General features: G+C 35.0%; 1 protein-coding gene across 5 annotated transcripts in view; it reads right to left on the minus strand.

Moving 5' to 3' along the window:
• Positions 1–21,052, minus strand: part of ROCK1 (Rho associated coiled-coil containing protein kinase 1) — a 159,734-nt gene that overhangs the window by 80,261 nt on the left and 58,421 nt on the right. For 3 of the 5 annotated variants that reach the window (XM_016933419.4, XM_001151982.5, XM_054671994.2), the window contains exons 3-9: positions 20,228–20,328; positions 19,541–19,678; positions 15,744–15,919; positions 14,523–14,607; positions 13,044–13,188; positions 12,576–12,714; positions 9,924–10,015 (exon numbers count right to left, since the gene is read on the minus strand). In XM_016933419.4, coding sequence (XP_016788908.1) covers positions 9,924–10,015; positions 12,576–12,714; positions 13,044–13,188; positions 14,523–14,607; positions 15,744–15,919; positions 19,541–19,678; positions 20,228–20,328 — 876 coding nt within the window. The remainder of the gene's footprint in view (positions 1–9,923; positions 10,016–12,575; positions 12,715–13,043; positions 13,189–14,522; positions 14,608–15,743; positions 15,920–19,540; positions 19,679–20,227; positions 20,329–21,052) is intronic. The other 2 variants (XM_063796020.1, XM_016933420.3) reach the window with 2 other exon arrangements.

Consider the following 21,052-nt stretch of genomic DNA (forward strand, 5'->3'; position numbering starts at 1 on the left):
GAATCAAGTGATTAAGACTAATGCAGTGAGGTATTTGATATCATTGTTAATAAAAAAGGGCAGTAATATAAAAAATGGACATGACATCTTCAAGAATTATAAATTTGATGTGGACCAAGTCTTCCATATACTTAATAATATAAAACCGTATGTGACAACGTTTAAATATTCCTAATACAGGAGAAAATTCCATATAAAACTAATACTACTAACATCTATTTTTGGGGCTTGAATGTTAGAAGGGTACATCTAAAAATAAATTCTAAGAAAATAAAATTTTAAGAAAATTTATTTTTTAGCTTAAAGATACTGTAGTATAATAAAACATCCCTGAATTATGATCATCAAAATACTAAAAAATTATTTTAGGTACAATAACCTCATGTTCTTTTAGGGAAAAGGAATCAATTTTCTTTTCAATCATCTGGGTATTTCAGGCAAGAAATACCTATTCTTGTGCCATCTGAGACACAGTAAATTAATATTTAGGGAACGAAACAACACATTTAGCCAAATGAAGCTGTAGTACTAACAGTAACACAAGAGTGATATTAGGGCTTTTCCACCATTCCACTTTCCTTAATGGCCAACAGAACTGTCTGATTAGACATGGTCAGCTTTCTAATATTTGTAAAATGAGGGGAAAACACTAAACAGTTGCCGCCCTTGGGAAATACAGAAGTTAATTATGGTCTTGGCATACATTTTATGTTAAAAGAGTGATCTCAATCAGAGACACTTTTGCCTGCTGGAAGGTGTTCAGCAATGTCTGGGTACATATTCTGGTTGTCATTAATGGGAAAAAAGGTGTTACTAGCACCTAATGAGTACAGTCATGGGATGCCACTAAACATCCTTAAGTTTAGGATAATCCCCACAAAAAGAATGATCTGTCAACTGCTAAAGCTCAGAAAACCTGCTTCAAAATTATATCAGAAAGAACAGAGTAAGTGTGCTGCATTTTCTCTTGCTGTTTCTGATGGACCTACTCTTTTTATAAATGACACTATTTCACAGTAGTTCTAAAATGACAAATTCTCACCTGTTTAAATTCTAAGATACAAGTGGGGAAAATATTGGAAGAGTTATAAAAGTAATTATTTCTGCTTCTAAATTAAGATGCTTAGGCTTTATATAATGCCATTTAATCACTTCAGAACTAATAAGAATAAAGATAACTTTATGGAATAAACATCAGTATATATTTGTTTAAAAATTTATTTTCATTAAATAACTGTTAATTTAGAAATCATGTTCCATAAAAAAGAGTCCAGCAGATGTTGTCAAAAATGGCAGAGTAGGGAACTCAAAGAAATCATACCTCCACTGAAGCAACCATTGAGTTGGCAAAAACGACCAGAGCAACTTTCTGAGAACTCTGGAATCTAATAAAAAACTAATAACAAGCAAGGAGTGTTTAATGAAGAAAGAGGCTATGAAAATTTGGCATTTAAGGAAATCTCTGTCACTGGCTGAGATAATGAAATGGAGATTTCAGTGAATACACATGACAAGGAATACAGATTTTGCAAAATTAGTTTGGAAAAGTCACTAAATGAATGAATGACTGCAGCCCACAACAAGCAACAACAGCAAGCCCTGGGGGAAAGAGGAAGAATCTGATTTCCAGAGTTACACACTGTAACATCCAAAATGTCCCTCTTAGAAGGATACCGCTGCTTTAAAACAATGTCCAGTTTACAACAAAAAATTACAAAGCATGTAAAGAAGCAAGAAAGTATGGGCCATTCACAGGGAATATAGAAAATGTTAGAAACCACCAGGCGTGGTGGCTCACGCCTGTAATCCCAGCACTTTGGGAGGCCGAGGCAGGTGGATCACAAGGTCAGGAGATCGAGACCATCCTGGCTAACATGGTGAAACCCCGTCTCTACTAAAAAATACAAAAAATAAGCCAGGTGTGGTGGCGGGCACCTGTAGTCCCAGCTACTTGGGAGGCTGAGGCAGGAGAATGGCGTGAACCCAGGAGGCGGAGCTTGCAGTGAGCTAAGATCGTGCCACCGCACTCCAGCCTGGGCAACAGAGCGAGACTCCGTCTAAAAAAAAAAAAAAAAAGAAAAGAAAATAATAGAAACCACCTCTGAGGAAACCAAGACATTAGATTTACTCAACAAAATCTTAAACTCTCTTAAATGTGTTCAAAAAGCAAATGAACACTATGGATGAAGTACCAGGAAGATGATGACTTAACAAAGAAAAAATATCATGAAAGAGATCGAAAATAGAACCAAATAGAAATTCTAGCACTGAAAAGTACAATAGCTGAAGTTAAAATTTCACTAGAAAGCTTCAACAGCAGATCTGAACAGGCAGAGGAAAAAAAATCAGTGAACTTAAAGATAGGACAAATGAAATTATCAAGCGTGAGGAACAGAAAGAAAAAGGATGAAAAAGTGAACAGAGACTAAGGAAACTGTGGCATCAACCAGACCAACATACACATTATGGGAGTTCCAGAAGGAGAGAAAGGGGCAGAAAGACTATTTGAAGAAATAATGGCCAAACCTTTCCAAATCTGGTAAAAGATATAAATCTACACATCCAAGAAGCTGAATGCCAACTATGAAAAACTCCAAAAGCTCCACATGAAGACACATCATAATCACATGCCATAATCAAACTGTCTTAACTCAAAGCCATATGAAGAAGAAAAAGGAGTATCAGTAAAGGTAACTATTTAGATAAATGTAAACAGAAGCAGGTTTTTAAGCTACTCAAAGTAAACTGGTATCAATTCAACCTAGATTGTTTTCAATTTAGAATGTTAAGTGTAATTCCACATTAACTAATAAGAAAATGACTAAAAAATATACAGAAAAGGAAAAGAAGAAGGAATCAAAATAGCATACTAGGGGAAAAAACTAAACACAAAAGAAAGCAATAATGTATTAGCTGAGGAATAAAAAGGAAATATGTGACATAGGAAACAAATAGGAAAGTTTTTTTTGTTTGTTTGTTTTTTTTTTTTGAGACAGAGTCTCAAAAAAACCCAGGAGTGCATTGCACTACACTCCACTGTAGTGGTGCGATCTCAGCTCACTGTAACCTGTGCCTCCCGGGTTCAAGTGATTCTCTGCCTCAGCCTCTGATGTAGCTGGGACTATAGGAGTGCACCACCATGCCTGGCTATTTTTTTTTTTTTTTTTGTAGAGATGAGGTTTTGCCATGTTGACCAGGCTGATCTCGAACTCCTGGCCTCAAGTGATCCACCTGCCTTGGCCTCCCAAAGTGTTGGGATTACAGGGGTGAGCCACCACACCCGGCCTACAGTGACAAATTAGATAACTTAGATGAAATAGAGACATTCCTAGAAAACACAGACTGACAAAATCTATTTTAAAAGAAATAAAGAATCAAAATAGGGCCATAGTGGCTCACACCTGTAACCCCAGCACTTTGGAAGGCCAAGGGAGGGTGGCTTAAGACCAGGAGTTTAAAACCAGTCTGGGCAACATAGCAAGACCCCAGCTCTACAGAAAATTAAAAGAAAATTAGCCAGGTGTGGTGACACATGACCGTGGTCCTAGCTACTCAGGAGGCTGAGGCAGGAGGATCCCTTGGGTCTGAGAGTTCAAAAATACAGTGAGCTAAGATCATGGCACTGCATTCCAGCCTGGGCAACAGAGCAAGACCTTATCTCTATTAAAAAAATAAAATAAAATGAAGAAAAATACCCATATGATCATTTCAGTTGTCATACAAAAAGCATTTGACAAACACAACACCCCTTCATGATTGAAAACACCTGGCCAACAAGGACTAGAGAGGAACTTCCTCAATATGATAAAGGATATTAATGAAAATCCCACAGCTAACATTATATTTAGCGGTGAAAGACTAAAAGCTTCCCCCTATGACCAGGAACAGACAAGGTGCCCACTTCTACCACTGCTATTCAACACTTTACTGGAAGCTCTAGTCTGAGTAATTAGGCAAGAATGATAAATAAAAGGCATATAAATTGGAAAAGAAGAAGTAAAACTATCTCTATTTGCAGGTGACATGATCCTATCATAGAAAACCCTAAAGAAGCTACAAAAGAATATATTAGAGGTAATAGACAAATTCAACAAAATTGCAGGTTACAAGATCAGAAATAAAAGTTCTACTTCTATATACTAGCAATAAATAATATGAAAAGAAAATTAAGGGAACAATTCCATTTAAAATAATGTCAAAGGCCAGGCACGGTGGCTCACGCCTGTAATCCCAGCACTTTGGGAGGCGGAGGTGGGCAGATCACGAGGTCAGGAAATCGAGACCATCCTGGCTAACTCAGTGAAACCCCGTTTCTACTAAAAAAAAAAAAAAAAAAAAAAAAAAAAATTAGCCGGGTGTGGTGGCAGGTGCCTGTAGTCCCAGCTACTCAGGAGGCTGAGGCAGGAGAATGGCATGAACCCTGGAGGCAGAGCTTGCCGTGAGCCGAGATCGAGCCACTGTACTCCAGCCTGGGTGACAGAGCGAGACTCCATCTCAAAAAAAAAAAAAAAGAAAAGAAAAAAAAGTCAAAAAGAAATACCTAGGAACAAATTTAACCAAGGAGGTGTAAGGCTTATGCACCAAAAACTTAAAAGCGTTGCTGAAATTAAAGAAGGCTTAAATAAATGGGGACACATCCTGTGTTCATGGAATGGAAAAGCTAACATTGTTAAGATGGTAATACTACCCAAAGTAATTTAAAGATTCAATGCAATCTCCATCAAAATCCCTATGTCCTTTTTGGCAAAGACGTAAAAACCCATTATAAAATTCATATGAAATCTCATGAGATCCCAAATAGTCAAAACAATTTTGAAAAAGAACGAAGTTGAAAGACTCACATTTCCTGATTTCAAAACTTACTACAGAGCTACCATAATCATACAGTGTGGTACCAACATAAAGACAAACATATACAGATCAATGGAATACAACAAAAACCACAAATAAACCCTCATGCATATGGTCTAATGATTGATACAAGGGGCCAACAACTTTCAATGCAGGGAAAGGACAGTCCTTTCAACACATAGTGTTAGGAAAACTGGATATCCACATACAAAAATGTTAAATTGGACCCTTACTATACACTATATAAAAATTAATTCACAATGGGTCAAAGACCTAAACATACTAGCTGAAACTATAAAATTCAAAGAAAACATAGGTAAGACATTTCATGACATTGGATTTGGCAATGATTTCTTAAATACGAAGCCAAAGATACAAGCAACAAAAGAAGAAATAAACCAGATCTCATCAAAATTAAAAATTTTGTGCTTGAAAGCACTAATAACAGAGTGCGGAGAATAGAAAATATCTGCAAACCACATATCTGATAAGAGATTAATATCCAAAATTTTTAAAGAACTCCTATAACTCAACAACAACAAAAAAGCCAAACCACCAAATTTTAAAATGGGCAAAGAACTTGAATAGAAATCTCTCAAGAGAAGATATACGAATGGCCAATAAGCAACATGACAAGATGTTTACCATTCCTGGTCATTAGAGAAATGCAAATCAAAGCCACAATGAGATACCACTTCACATCCATTAGGATGACTACTATTTAAACACAAAAAACAAACAAAACAGAAAAGAACAAATGCTGGAGATGTGGAGAAACCAGACCCATGTGCACTGCTGTTGGGAATGTGAAACGGTGCAAACGTTGTGGATACTATTATGGCGTTTCCTCAAAAAAATTAAACATATGGCTGAGCGTGGTGGCTCACGTCTGCAATCCCAGCACTTTGGTGCACTGCTGCTGGGAATGTGAAATGGTGCAAATGTTGTGAATTTTATGGCATTTCCTCAAAACATTAAACATACGGCTGAGCATGGTGGCTCATGCCTACAATCCCTGCACTTTGGGAGGCTGAGGCAGGAGGATCTCTTGAGCCCTGGAGTTTGAGACTAGCCTGGTCAACACAGCAAGACTCTGTCTCTACAAAACTAACTAATTATCATATGACTTAGCCATTCCACTTCTAGGTATATACCCAAATTAATAGAAAACAGGGATATTACAGAATATCCATATATATAACATTAATATGGATATAAAATATCCGTAATATAATATGGAAAGCAGATATTTGTATTCTACTGTTTGTTATTCACAATAGCTAAGAGAGAGAGCAATCTTAAGTGTCTATTAACAGATAAATGGATAAACAAAATATAGTATATCCATACAATGGAATATTATGATACATGCTATGACATGAATGAACCTTGAAGACATTGTGCTAGGTGAAATAAACCAGCCACAAAAAGACAAATATTATAGTAATCTATTTAAATGAAACACCCTGAGTAGTCTAATTCATAGAGATAGAAAGAATAGCGATTACTGGACAGGGAAATGGAGAGTTACTATTTAAGAGTTTAGTTTAGGATGACGAAAAAGTTCTGGACACAGTAGAGGTAATAGTTTTAAGACAATGTGAATGTACTTAATGCCACTGAATTGTACAGTTAAAAATGCCCAACATGGGGAATTTTATCTTATGCATACTTTATCACAATATAAAGAGATAACTTATTTTTTAAAAATCCATTATAATGTTCAGAAAGTCTAAACTCCTAAGTAAAAGAGCCCTGAAACTTGCTAGGCCTTCAGTTCTTTATTCACAAAGCCCACATTGATAATCTCTCCCATGAGAATATAAAATTCAAACAGAAAGGGTACTAGTCTTGATTAACTCACAGAACCTAGAATAATATATATGTGTGTACACAATGAGTTTTGAGCCGGCAGAAGTATTACCACTGTTAGCATCTTGTGTGTTGCCCACAAACTATAGGTTGATGAAGTAACACCAATATCTTATTTCAAATGAGATAATAATATATGGCAAAGTGTTTTGCAAGTTACCACATATTTAATGTAGTATTATTAATTTTTCTAAAGAAACAGTTATTGTTCTGTTGCCCAGGCTGGAATGCAGTAGCATTATCATAGCTAACCGCACCCTTGAACTCCTGGGCTCAAGTGATTCTCTTACCTCAGCCTCCCGAGTAGTTGAAACATAGGTGCATGCCATCACACCTGGCTAATTTTTTATTTTTATTTTTGTAGAGATAGGGTCTCGCAACATTACCCAGGCTGGTTTCCTAGCCTCAAGAGGTCCTCCCACCTTGGCCTCCCAAAGTGCTGAGATGACAAGCATGAGCCACTGTATAATACTGTAGAACACTGTACAATAGAGCCACCTGGCCCTATTCATTATTAATATTAATAATATGTTAAATATGTGGTAACTTGCAAAATCCTTTGCCATTTCATTTGAAATTATTAATACTATGTTAAATACTAAATATAACAGTATTATTAATAATGTATGCTAAATATGTAATAAATGTTATTTTTTTTTCCCCAAATTTAACTGCCAACAATTGTCAATTCCTTCCATTTTTGATCTATATAACACTGAACAGGTAAAGATCTTTAAATCGTACATGGTACTTCAAAGATCAAAGGCTTTGGAGTTAAGAGACTTAGATCTGAATTTTGACATTGTTGTTTGCTTGCAGTTATGACCTGTAGTAAGTTATTTAGGTCTTTTCATTTCTTTTGTCCTTCTCCTATCTTTGCTCTTACTCATGTTACTCCTTCAATTTTATCTCAAATGAGTGGAAAAATAGTGTTAAAATCTTAATACTTTGTGAACAAGATCAGGAAGCTCATGGAAATTCTGCCAAAAATCAAGCTATTTTGTATCCTGCTCCCACATTACCAAGGAACACAAGGTGAAGATTAATTGCCATTGCAACGTGGAGACATGTTAAGTGGTAAAAATACCAAAAAAAACTATTATTTGTATTAGAAAGCAATTTTGCCAAGGAAAATGGAAACCCAAAAAAATTAAAAGGAATTATAACTGTTACATAAGTTTTAAAAATTCAGCAGGTCAAAGAGGTCAGTTCAGAATAAAAGAATTCTTGGTATTTTAGGGGTGGGAAGTAAAGAAGGGGTAGGAAGAGGGGAAGGGAAGCAAAGAACAATAAGTTCTACAGATTTCAATTTTTCTTTGTTTTTTCCAATAACCACAAAACAGGACCTCTTAGAATTAGGAAAAACTACCAAAATTCTTTTAAGTATGCTAAATCTAACCACGCTAGAATAAAACCATAGATAATGCAGATCTTAAGTAGTTTTATGAAGGAGGTACAGCAATATAATAAAATGCCACTGATCTGGACTCCCTAATTCCATAAGACTATGAGCTCCAGAAGGGAGAAAGAAAACTTTTGGTGGTTTGATCACTGCTGTTTTCCCAGTGTCTGAAATTGAACAGTGCTCAATATACAACAGGTGTTCAATAAATAGTTGTTGACTAAATTACCTCCTCTTTCAAGTGATCGGTTTTTCAATACGTAAAAGGAAAAATATCCTTGTTACTTTTGCGGTTGATTTATTGTGTGGTTATTCTATAATTATTTATGCATTGCTTAACTTTGAAAAAGAATTTAAAGCAATACAAAATATTATTTTGTATTTTCTTCAGTCCCCTTCAAAGTTTTATTCAGATTTATAATATTTGTACGTCCTTCAGCCTTCTTAAACTTTACTAAGAGAATAACCTGAATAAAAACACAAAAAGTGTTTTGATGTAACCATTTCTCACTCCCTGATCATCTCTTTGTCATGCAACAATTTCACTTGCAGCATGAAGATAATAATTATGTCACATTTAATTCTGAAGAGGAGGAAGTTCCTTATTTCCTAGTATATAATTGCTAATAAAATTCTCCCAAAGTCAAGCTGCTCTTACAGCTTCTCAGACAGCTGGTCATTCAATGATGTTCTTTGTTGTATAATTTCTTAATTTCCAGAGAATTTATTTTCCCTTTCTCCTCCTTAGACAATTTTATAGCTCAGCACAATGTAAGTACTGTGCTATAGTACTTGAAGGCAATACAATTGTTCTTTTAAAATATTTGATAACTAGAATGCTTCACTAATATTAGCAAACCTACACGATTTATTTCATCAGAATTAACAAGATTTCCATCTCTCTGCAAAGTACTATCCTTCACTGTCTCAACTAGATAGGCAGTCCTTAAGACAAATAACTACTGTGTAACTTTCTAAAATAAGGTAGCTGAGTTCATTTCCATTGTTACTATTCACTGCTATTGCTATGGCAGCAAGTTAGGGACTGAGATACATTATCCTTTCTCTGATAGATGAACAGGGAAAAAAATCCTAAGATGTCAGCAGGGGTAAGATGAATTCTTTACCTCCCAAATCCACAAAGATGATGAGAACCTTTGGTGTCATGATAATTTTGATTCAGCTATGTTGTAGAGTTTTCTGTGAATCGTCTTGTAATTTTAACTTTTTTTAAAAAGTAAGAAAGTGTTCTAAACTGACTGAAAATTAGTTTCTTATACAATACGTTTTTGTTTCTGAATTGCAAGCTGCAAAAGCCTGATGGAATCAAGTATATCACAATATCCTATAAACTCATAAATAAAATTAAGTTGAATTCTGGAATTAATAATAGAACCTTCTTATATTTTGGGTTTTAATAAAAACAAGAGAATAACTTGTCTTCTCACAAAAACATATATTTTAATCTCATTACTTACTACTTATTGACCACCTCCATAATAAGATAACTAAGGCCTAAAATGAACAATTCAACAAAGATCGAATGTAAAATTATGACTGGTGAGTCTAAATCCATTACATTTATATTTCATCTGGGTATCCTGCGTGGGACATAAGAGGAGTAACAATATAATCTGCCCGATATTATCAAATTAATAGGTTAGGACAATTCCCATATAGTATTTGTGGCTTCTGATTTTCATCACATACACACAAATATTTAGCAATGTAGTTTCAACAAACTACCACAACTACTTCAAATATTCACTAAAATATGAAAGAAAAAAAAAAAACTTACTGTCTCGGAGTGTTTCCCAAGCCCACTGGTCATTTTTGAAGAAGAGATGTCGTTTGATTTCTTCTACACCATTTCGCCCTAACCTCACTTCCCTGAATAATGACAGAAGGAGGAAAGTAATCAATCACTTAAGATCTTATTATAACCTGTCCAGGTTTATTTGTGGGCAGGATATTAAATCAGTGTAGGATGACAAATACAGTTCTAAGGTGAAATTATATTGTCAGCATAATATCAGCCCAAATAGAAAATATGTTAAAGATTGAGAACATTAAAGAATTTTTTTAAAAGAAAACTAAAGAAAGGCTGGACATGGTGGCTCATGCCTATAATCCCAGCACTTTGGGAGGCTCAGGTGGGGTGGATCATCTGAGGTCAGGAGTTCGAGACCAGCCTGGCCAACACTGTGAAACCCCATCTCTACTAAAAATATAAAACTAGCGGGTGTACTGGAACACGCCTGTAGTCCCAGCTACTTGGGAGGCTGAGACAGGAGAATCGCTTGAACCCGGGAGGCAGAGGCTATAGTGAGCTGAGATCGCGCCACCGCACTCCAGCCTGGATGAAACAGAGCGAGACTCCGTCTCAAAAAAAAGAAAACTAAAGAATAACTACAAAAAACACCCATGACTTTTCTACTGACAACAAAAATCCAGATTAATCACCACCTTACTTCATTAGCAAAATGAATAAAGCACCATGCATTTTCTTGACAGTTTTTTTTGTGTGTGTGTTATTTTTTTCTTACAATGGTAAAGTTAGGCTTTTTTTTTCCCCCAATGGTAAAGTTAGGCTTTTTTTTTCCCCAACCAAAACTTTACTTAGGCAGCAATACCAGATGCTACCAAAAACCTCCAGAAACACATTTAAAATTTTGAACTTCCAATTTATAATCTATTAATTATTTCTGACCATTCAAAAGCCAATGACTGCTAATTCTTGATACTGCCACAGAATTCAGAGCTTTCACTGGACAAGTTACTGATACCAGCCTCTTTTTTGGTGAGCAAAAAGTTTTTAAAAATGTGATTTTAGCTGAATTGGAAAAACAAAGTACCTTTTTTCCCTAGTACAGTGCTTATAAATAAAGAAAATACTCTAAATTCTAAGTTTTTGCATAAGCTAAAAGATAAGTTGGCTTAGACATGTGACAATTTTTCCAAGAAGCTTTCATGAACTCTCAAACTGGATTAGAAAACCTCTCCATGGTTCTCCGGCACATGGTACTTATCTCATGGTAATTAAATGTGTGTACTATAAATGTCTGATTTGCTTATCTAATTCCCCCAAAGGACTATGAGGTATTTGAGAAAAGTGGCTCTGTATCTTCCTCACTACTATATCCCTAGCACCTAATAAACAGCTTAATATAATGCCTTATACTAAAATGTAAAAATTGGCCAGGTGCGGTGGCTCACACCTGTAATCCCAGCACTTTGGGAGGCCAACGCAGGCAGATCATGAGGTCAGGAGTTCAAGACCAGCCTGGTCAACATAGTGAAACCCTCTCTACTAAAAATACAAAAATTAGCCAGGCATGGTGACAGGAACCTGTAGTCACAGCTACTTGGGAGGCTGAGGCAGGAGAATCACTTGAATCTGGGAGGTGGAGGTTGCAGTGAGCCGAGATCATGCCACTGCACTCCAGCCTGGGCAACAGAGCGAGACTCTGTCTCAATCAATCAATCAATCAATGTAAAAATTAGCCAGGCATGGGTGGCTCATGCCTGTAATCCCAGCACTTTGGGAAGCTGAAGTGGGAGGATCACTTGATCCCAGGAGTTTGAAACCAGCCTGGGCAACAGAGCAAAACCCTGTCTCTATTTAAAAAAAAAAAAAAAAAAAAAAAGTAAACATTTGAAAAACCATACTTCAAGCTCTAAAGGACATAATGAAGGGAGACAAGTTAAAGCAAATCTCAACTTGAAACATATTTAAAAGTACTAGGTCTCCCTAATATTTAACAATATACAATCATAAACATTAAATATAATCTTATTAATACATCTGGTTCACTTTCAAATTTCAAAAGTAAACCACAAAGGTATACATAATATGCCATTTTTCTTTCAAAAGTGCAGACAGATATTATTATTAAAATGCTTGTTGAATCTACAAGATGGAACACCAACTATTATGTCTAGAAGAAAAAAGATAGTATACTTTTAAAAACGGCTTTATACTATTGACTTTTTCAACAACCATATACCATACATCATCAAATCTAAAATGGTTTAAAGTATAAGGTGTATCACCGTTTTTATACCACTATGAAAAAGAATGCTCCCAACTCATACCATTGACTGTGAGATGTACTCTAATTTCAGAGATGTTATGTTAAAAATTGTTTTTAGATTCAGTAAAATACACAGTAATTTTTATAATTAACCAAGTTAAAAATTGAACAATAAAAGAAAAAAGTCATCTAGTTTAGTCATCAGCCAAGACTGTATTATTATCACAATTTCTTAGGTATGATAAGTGAGTTGAGATCTACAAAAGACATCTAGAATATCATAAAATTACATCAGGTTTCACTGTCATTTATATTCTAACAATTTACATGTAGAAGCTCAGATATGGACCTTAAAAATGGAGCAGAAGATGAGAAGTCTTCAGAATTAATACAGGCTCAGTTTTAAAATTATTTACCTGTCAGTAAGGAAGGCACAAATAAGGTTTTTTGCTTCTTTTGATATGTCATTATCATCAGGAAAGGTAAGTGAATTTTTATGGTTCATAATTTTACTGTAAGTTCCAACCAAAGAATCTGCATAAAAAGGTGTATCACCTGAAAAATTGATAAAGAAAACAAAAGCAAAATGAAATACATTTTTAAAAAGTCAGTTGCAAAGGAACAGTCAAAGTTACCCATTTAAAAAGATTATTAGGTATGTATTAAACTAAAAATATACACTTAATATATAAAAGAACACATCACAAAGTTGCTCTAAGCCTCTAAATGCTTTTAAAAACACATACGAAGCAGGTTTGGATCATGTTTATTACCCACAAATAAAATCAAGATTGCTTAATATAATAAATATATTAGAAAGAGTCAAGTGGCAAGTTTTGAGATGAACAACTATAATAGAGAGACATAAAATCTTCCTTACTCACCTACAAGCATTTCATATAAAAATACCCCAACCGACCACCAGTCACATTCTCTTCCATAATAACCATCACCACCTTGGGATTTTAATACTTCAGGGGAAATATAATCAGGTGTTCCAACCGCTGTATCACATCGTACCATGCCTTCCTAAAAAGAGCGGCAGGTCAAATTTTGAATTAGGATATAAAGCCTCAATTATTTAAAATGACTTTCTTATTAATATTACCTATGGGACTCCAAATCTTTGAGCTATAAAATATCATATATTAAAACTTAATGGAAACCTGACAAAAATTAACACAGCTTAATCATATATATACATACTATATACACACCATATACATATATACCATATAATGTATGTATGTGTATACATGTGTATGCATATACACACACATTATATGTGTATTCACATATATACACACACCAGTGATTATTTTGTAATAGTGCTCACTAGAAAGACATACTGCCACATTTATTATTCCGCAAGTTGTGCCAATATCATGATACCATTTAACTGCTGAGAACAAGAACATAGGCCAGTGCAAATACATTGGGGAGTTCATAGGATAGGGCATTTTACAACATATTGGTATAAACGCTGACTTCATTATTTTCTACTAAAATAGCTATTTAACTATGTTTGAAACTACAAAAGAAACATACAAAAGCTGACTGTACAAATACAAACTGGGGAAGCATATGTATGTGAAAAGGGCATAATAGTGTAAAGCACACTGAATGTCTATTTGATGTGAATTTTAACTGCCCTCCCCCACCAAACCTGAGAGACTTGTTAGTTGTTACCTATATTTGCTGGTATTAACGAAACAGAATTATAACTAAATGTTCACACAGAAGTTCTCATGCAGTGTTTCCCTCACTGTGTATATGAAGTGAAGGAATAACATATACACAGCTCCTTCAGCTGTGTATATGTTATTTATTATATAAATAACATTTATGTTATTTATTATATGTATATACATATACATAATGTATATGTATGTTATTTATTATATAAATAGTGAGGATAGGTATCTTTTAAGACTCACTCCTAAAATAAGCAGTAAAATCTTTTATATGTTAACTGAAGTAAAACGCTAAAAAATACACACATTACTGGAATCCAATTTTTATGAAAGTCTAATTTTAACACTGGCATAAGTATTTAACGACATTTAAGCTAATTCCATTCCTAGTTACCAGTAGTGTATATTAGAGTTGTTATGAAGGATTTAGTAAATCTGGCAATCCATATTTACCCTAAATAGAGAGGAAAAAATAAATCACTAACAAGTTACTAATACAACATTGAAACCATGGTATCTAGTTCAACAAATAAGGTCATATCAATTCTGGACAAGTCCAGCTATGGTTAGTAAATTCTTAAACCATTTTCTAAAGAATTCTTAAACCATTTTCTAAAGAAGCATCTACCTTGAATTAGCAAAAACTAAATTAAAATCTAGTTAATTAACCTTATTCATCTTCATACAAGTACCAAAATCTGCTAACTTCAAATGTCCAGATTTATCCAGCAGCATGTTATCAGGCTTCACATCTCTGCAGGAGGGAAAAAATAGTACAGTATTTTCTGAAACAGATTAGACACTGTAAAAATTATATGAGGCAGTTATTTTAGGTCAAGCATCCTCAATCTAGGTAAGGTCATCTTTGATCTGTATGTGTTCTCTATCCACATCTATAAATTAAATTTCATCAAAGAAACTTCTTTATATGTTAATGCCTCAGAAGAAAACATATATATTCCTTTTTAAAAAGTTTGATTCTTTCAGAGGGAAAATCAAATCGTTTGAGAGAGACAGGCCATCAAAAATACAACACTCAGACATAAAAGGTGATTGAAACATATTAGATAGATAAGTACATAAAAAAAACCCACGGCAGGGTCTAAGTCACTTTCATTTTTGATCCCTGACATGTAGGCACAGCAACTGCACACAGGATTCAAGCAGTGTTTGTACAACAAATGAATTCGTCTAATGAATAAATACGACCTATTCACTAATTAAAAGCAAATTAAGTTACATATTTAAAAAATTAACATCAAAGTGTTTAACTCCTGGCACATACCTTAGAAAACTAGTTTACAAGTTTTACTTTTCAGAACACCATTTAAAGGCTATATGATCAGATTAAGGGATATTAAAGAATACATTTATATCAACATTAAATTGAAATGCTAAAATTATAAACTTCAAAGTTTGGAGTTCTTTTTTTTCCCCCCTTCCTGACATAGAATCTCACTCTGTCACCCAGTCTGAAGTGCAGTGACTAGATCTCAGTGACTAGATCTCAGCTCACTGAAACCTCTGCTCCCAGGCTCAAGCGATCCTCCCACCTTAGCCTCCCAAGGAGCTGGGACCATAGGTGCATGCCACCACACCTGTTTTTTTTGTTTGTTTGTTTTTTGTTTTTTTTTGTTTTTGGTAGACATGGGTTTCACCATGTTGTCCAGGCTGGTGTCAAACTCCTGAGCTCAAGAGATCTGCCTGCCTCGGCCTCCCAAAGCTCTGGGATTACAGGCGTGAGGCAGCGCCTGGCCAGAGTCTTGAGTTCTGAAATGTCACTTATGTCATACGGAAGAAGAATGGGTGAACTGAGAGTAAGAAATGTTAAAGTTATTTTTAGCTATTTCCCTCAACAAATGAGAAAATTTAAAGCACTTTTATCTTTACCTGTGAATAAAACCCATGGAATGGATTGCATCCAATGCAAGAACTACCTCTGCAGTATAGAATCGTGCCCATTTTTCAGGCACATCATAGTTGCTCATTAAGTTTACAAGATCTCCACCAGGCATGTATTCCATCACCATGTAGAGATAACGATCATCTTGGAATGCATAAAAAAGCTATACAAATAGAAAAAACAAACAAAACACATTCATTAATGTTAAACAAAATTGTTTCACTCAAAAAGTGGCAAAAATGTTAATAAAAGATTTAAGTAAAATAATCAAATTACAGAAGTTGCAAGTCTAGTTTTAAAAAAAAGACAAACATAAATGCCACAAAGACCCTTGTATATGCAAAATGACTATAACATGATTATTCAGAAGAGTTACATGGAGATATCCTTTCTTCATAACTTTCTACACTATTTGAATTTCTTTTACTGAGAATTTTTTTAAACTGTAATATTTTCAGTAAATATACAAATCTCCTAGGCAAAGAAATATTGTATTTCTAATTTAACTTGTGCATCAGTGGGGTCTACTATTAAATTTGTATCAATATCACAATGCTCAAGAAGTCTTTGATAAATCTGGCTTACAGTTTCAGCTGTTTCTTTTCTTTTTTTTTGAGACGGAGTCTCGCTCTGTCGCCCAGGCTGGAGTGCAGTGGCGTGATGTCGGCTCACTGCAAGCTCCGCCTCCCAGGTTCACGCCATTCTCCTGCCTCAGCCTCCCGAGTAGCTGGGACTACAGGCACCCGCCACCGCGCCCGGCTAATTTTTTGTATTTTTAGTAGAGATGGGGTTTCACCGTGTTAGCCAGGATGGTCTCGATCTCCTGACCTCGTGATCTGCCCACCCTGGCCTCCCAAAATGCTGGGATTACAGGCATGAGCCACGGCGCCCGGCCTCAGCTGTTTCTTATTAGCTGTGTGACTAGTAATTTGCTTAACCTACCCGAGTCTATGAGACTATAATCTCTTCTAAAACACGGTAAGGACTACACTTCGTTTAAGTTTTATACCTGCTGCTTAGTCAAGTATCCAGATGCCTGGCGGTTAGCAATTGCTTAATAAAGGCTTAATGAACCAAATCATAAACTAATCCACAAAGCAACAGTGCACCTAACAGATTAACTGTCTTTCAGGGTTGAGGGTTGTTAAAAAAGATTACTGAATATAGAAAGCACTTAGTGCAACAGATGCTCAACAAATGACAGCAGTCAGGAGGAGGAGCAGTAATAGCTAACACAGAAGTAGGAGGAAGGCAGCGGCTAGGGTTAAAATAGTAACAGCAAAATCCACTAATGTGAAATTCGCGAGGATATCAGGCATAAATATATTATGTGACTGGGGATCAAATAAAAAGAAGGGCAAATTTATAAAATAACATTTTAAGTAAATACATGAAGTTTAGAATTAAACTAAAAAAAACAAGCCCTAGAGAAGATGATCTCTAATTTACCCAGATGTTTGTCTTAAAATCTTCTTAATGTTTCATTTTTTTCAACAGTGTTTAATAATTTTAGTTATAGATTCAGTTACTTTGTTTTCATTTTTTGTTTTTTTGTAGAGATTGGGAGCCAGTCTTGAACTCCTGCCCTCAAGTGATCTTCCTGTCTCAGCCTCTCAAAGTGCTCAGATTACAGGCATGGGGGCCACCACACCCGGCCCAGACTCAGTTATTTTAATGTAAAAAATGTATTTTGGGGGAAGAGAGAAGGATAAGAAACAAAGTGGCATTTCATGACTATCCCAGATTAAAGTATACAATTTGTCATTTGGGCCCCATAAAGAAATACTGTTAATTTGGTGACAGTTTTACTCTATTTATAGACAATATATCCAGAGAAATAAAGCTCTGAATACCTAAATTGTAAATAGCCCTGAAAGTAACAATTATGTCACATATTTTTTCACTAACAGACACTGAATGTTCATGTATCAGTGGTTGTTAACTAGTGGTGAAAACATTTTTGGTTGTCACAACTGTGTGTGAGGTGGGAAGAGTCGCTACTAGCATCCCCTGTGTAGAGGCCAGGAATGCTGCCAAACATCCTAAACAAACACATTAGTAACTGAAATAATATAAAGGACAGCCCCCAACAACAAAGAATTATCTGGCCCAAAATGTCAATAGTATTAAGCCTGAGAAACTCTGATCTACATAGTTGGTAAAAACATAGACATTTCAAGTTTAAAAGTACTATGGTGACCGGGCATGATGGCTCACACCTGTAATCCCAGCACTTTGGGAGGCCAAGGCAGGTGGATCACGAGGTCAGGAGATCGAGACCATGCTGGCTAACACAGTGAAACCCGTCTCTACTAAAAATACAAAAAATAATAGCCGGGCGTGGTGGCAGGCACCTGTCGTCCCAGCTACTCGGGAGGCTGAGGCAGGAGAATGGCGTGAACTCAGGGTGCAGAGCTTGCTTGCAGTGAGCCGAGATCGCACCATTGCACTCCGGCCTGGGCGACAGAGCGAGACTCCATCTCAAAAAAAAAAAAAAAAAAAAAGGTGCTATGGCATAAACCTTCAACATTTTTCATAACCTTTTAATTCCAATTACTGGTATGCTTTTTAAGGATAGACTTCATTATATATTATAAATAAATCACAAAAACATGTTAGAAAATTAGAAATGGTCTAGCCCAGTTTAACTTCCCCCGTATGACATTTTGCATTAAGGACCCCAATACGTAAGACAGATAAAACATGAAGCTGAACTCATAAAAGCAGAGAGAAAACTCAGAATTATAATCTACCCAAAACCCCACTTGACCCCATGATTTTGCCTAAGGTACCTCCACAATTGAACATAACCAATCAAAGACAACTTTCAGACTTATGAACAAGGAAATTGTGGCCCAAAGATGTTAAGTAACATGGCCACAGCTTCAGAGAAAGGCCTATGGCAATCAAGATGAGGACCTAAAACTACTGACTTCTAGTTTTTCTTTCCACTGAAAACCGAAAGACAAGTATTATTTGGTGACCTAGCTTAACTTGGTTTCCTCTCACTTTCCCTTCATTTCTCTTATTATCTCCTCTTCACAAAATAAGAGACAGATAAATGAGGAGACAGCTAAACAAAATGAGAGCCTCATGTTTGGGGAAAAACATTCAATATTAAATAAAAGTATCTATTTAAATTTTAATAATATACGACTTCCCTCAAATCTAAGTAGATTAAGTTTTCTATATCTTCTGTATTTAAAAATATCTAATTTAAAATTCTGTATTTAAATTTTATATTTATTATTTTTATTTTTGAGACAGGGTCTCACTCTGTTGCCCAGGCTGGAGTGCAGTGATGTGAACACGGCTCACTGCAGCCTCGACCTCCTGGACTCAAGTAATCCTCCTGCTTCAGCCTCCCCAGTAGCTGGAACCACAGGCGTGTACCACCATGCCTCAATAATTTTTTTAATTTTTTGTAGAGATAGGTGTCACTATGTTGTCCAGGCTGGTCTCAAACCCCTGGGCTCAAGCTATCCTCCCGCCTTGTCCTCCCAAAGTATTCAGATAACAGGCATGAGCCATCACGCCCAGCACAAATTCTACATTTAAATTAAATTTCCTATATATAAATTCTACAGAAGCATGATTATTTTGTTCTAGCCTTTCTTGCTAGAAATGATTCAATACAATTAAATTTTAAGATTTAAAAGGTAATTAGACAATTTTGTAACTGCCAGTAAATTCTCTATTACTATTCTAAAACACAAACTAAGCTTCTCAGATATGTTTAGTTACAAACTAATGCAGCAATAATGAAAGAGTAGCAAAGTCATACCTGAACAACCCAAGGACTGTTGGCAAAAGCCATGATGTCCCTTTCTTCCCAGAAAAAAGCAGAATCAGATCTCTTTATCATTTCAAATTTGCTGAGAAGCTTCATAGCATATACCTTCCTGGTGGATTTATGCCTTACCTTTAAAATTGAAAAGGGAAAATAATGAACCTTTTGTTAACATTTAAAGCTCAAGGTTTCACAGAACAATTTACTAAGTGCTTTTAATACTTGCTAAATAATTCAGCCTTACTGTTTCAGTTATTTTTATTCTTCTCTTCTGCCAAATTATTCCAAGTAGCTAATGTCAAGACTTTAATTATCAGAAGTAATGTTTTAAAAAAATTTTTATTTCCTATATTACAAGATACTTTCCCCCCTCCACACGGCTATGTAAGCTGCTTCCTGTTTATAAAGCTTACTATTCTACAGCATTTTAGTCTAATATTAGGAGCAAAGATTTATCTTCTGATGCCTGACATTTCTTTTCTGCCACAGATACTTGGGGAAAACACTTCCCACTATGGCTAGATTTGACACTAGGCTTCCATACCCTCAGGCAACAATGTCTAAAGGAACTTAAAGCAACAATTCTATAAAAACAGTATTTTCCCAAATAATATGTTAAACACACAAGTGGATTATTTTAATTTAATAAAGTCCTTTTGTATTCTCATTAAAATAACCTACCAATTGAACTTCTCCAAATGCACCTCTACCAATCACCTTCACTACTTCATAATCTTCAGCTTTCATTCGTAAATCTCTGATTTTATTTATTGTGTCTTTATCTGTATGAAAAGAAAAGTTTATCATTTTAAATCACTAAAGCATTACAACTAGCACTACTTATTTTACATTCGAGTTCTTAAGAAACACAATGAAAAACAACAAACTTCATGAAGAATTATTTGAAAATATGGTGAAACTTGAAGCTATAAAGTAGCTAAATGTTCAATTTGCTAAGACTTTTTAAAGTAAATTCCAGAATAACTTCATTACAACTACTAAAGGTTTTTATTAATCAAAATTTGACTTAATAGAATGTTTTAAAAACAAATATTACACTACAAACAAAAGCTGAAAATAATTAGCTAATTAGTTCCTGGTATTTTAAGTACACATCAAATCTGAATTTAGGAAACATGAGTAGATATTTTAGATTAATACTGGAATAAATTTTTCTTTTTATAAGGTCAGTTTTAGTGATCCTTTAAAAAAAGATGTAATTTAAGATACCAAAGGCAAACACACTAAAAAAAAAAAAAACACAGTAAATTTTCCAACTGGTAATCTTTAATACTTATAGCATTACATTTCTCTATTTGAACCTAGATTTTAACTTGAAACACACAGTGAAAATCACTGCAATTATTTATATAAACCTGTCATACTACAAACTACAATAATTCACAAATCCCCACTGGATAGATATTCTAATTCCTAATTTGGTCATAGATTAAAATAGGGCTATTTTAATCCACATGGGTCAACACTGGCATGAGATTACATGGA

This window comes from Pan troglodytes, chromosome 17 (assembly GCF_028858775.2).
Source record: "Pan troglodytes isolate AG18354 chromosome 17, NHGRI_mPanTro3-v2.0_pri, whole genome shotgun sequence".
Taxonomy (NCBI): Eukaryota; Metazoa; Chordata; class Mammalia; order Primates; family Hominidae; genus Pan; species Pan troglodytes.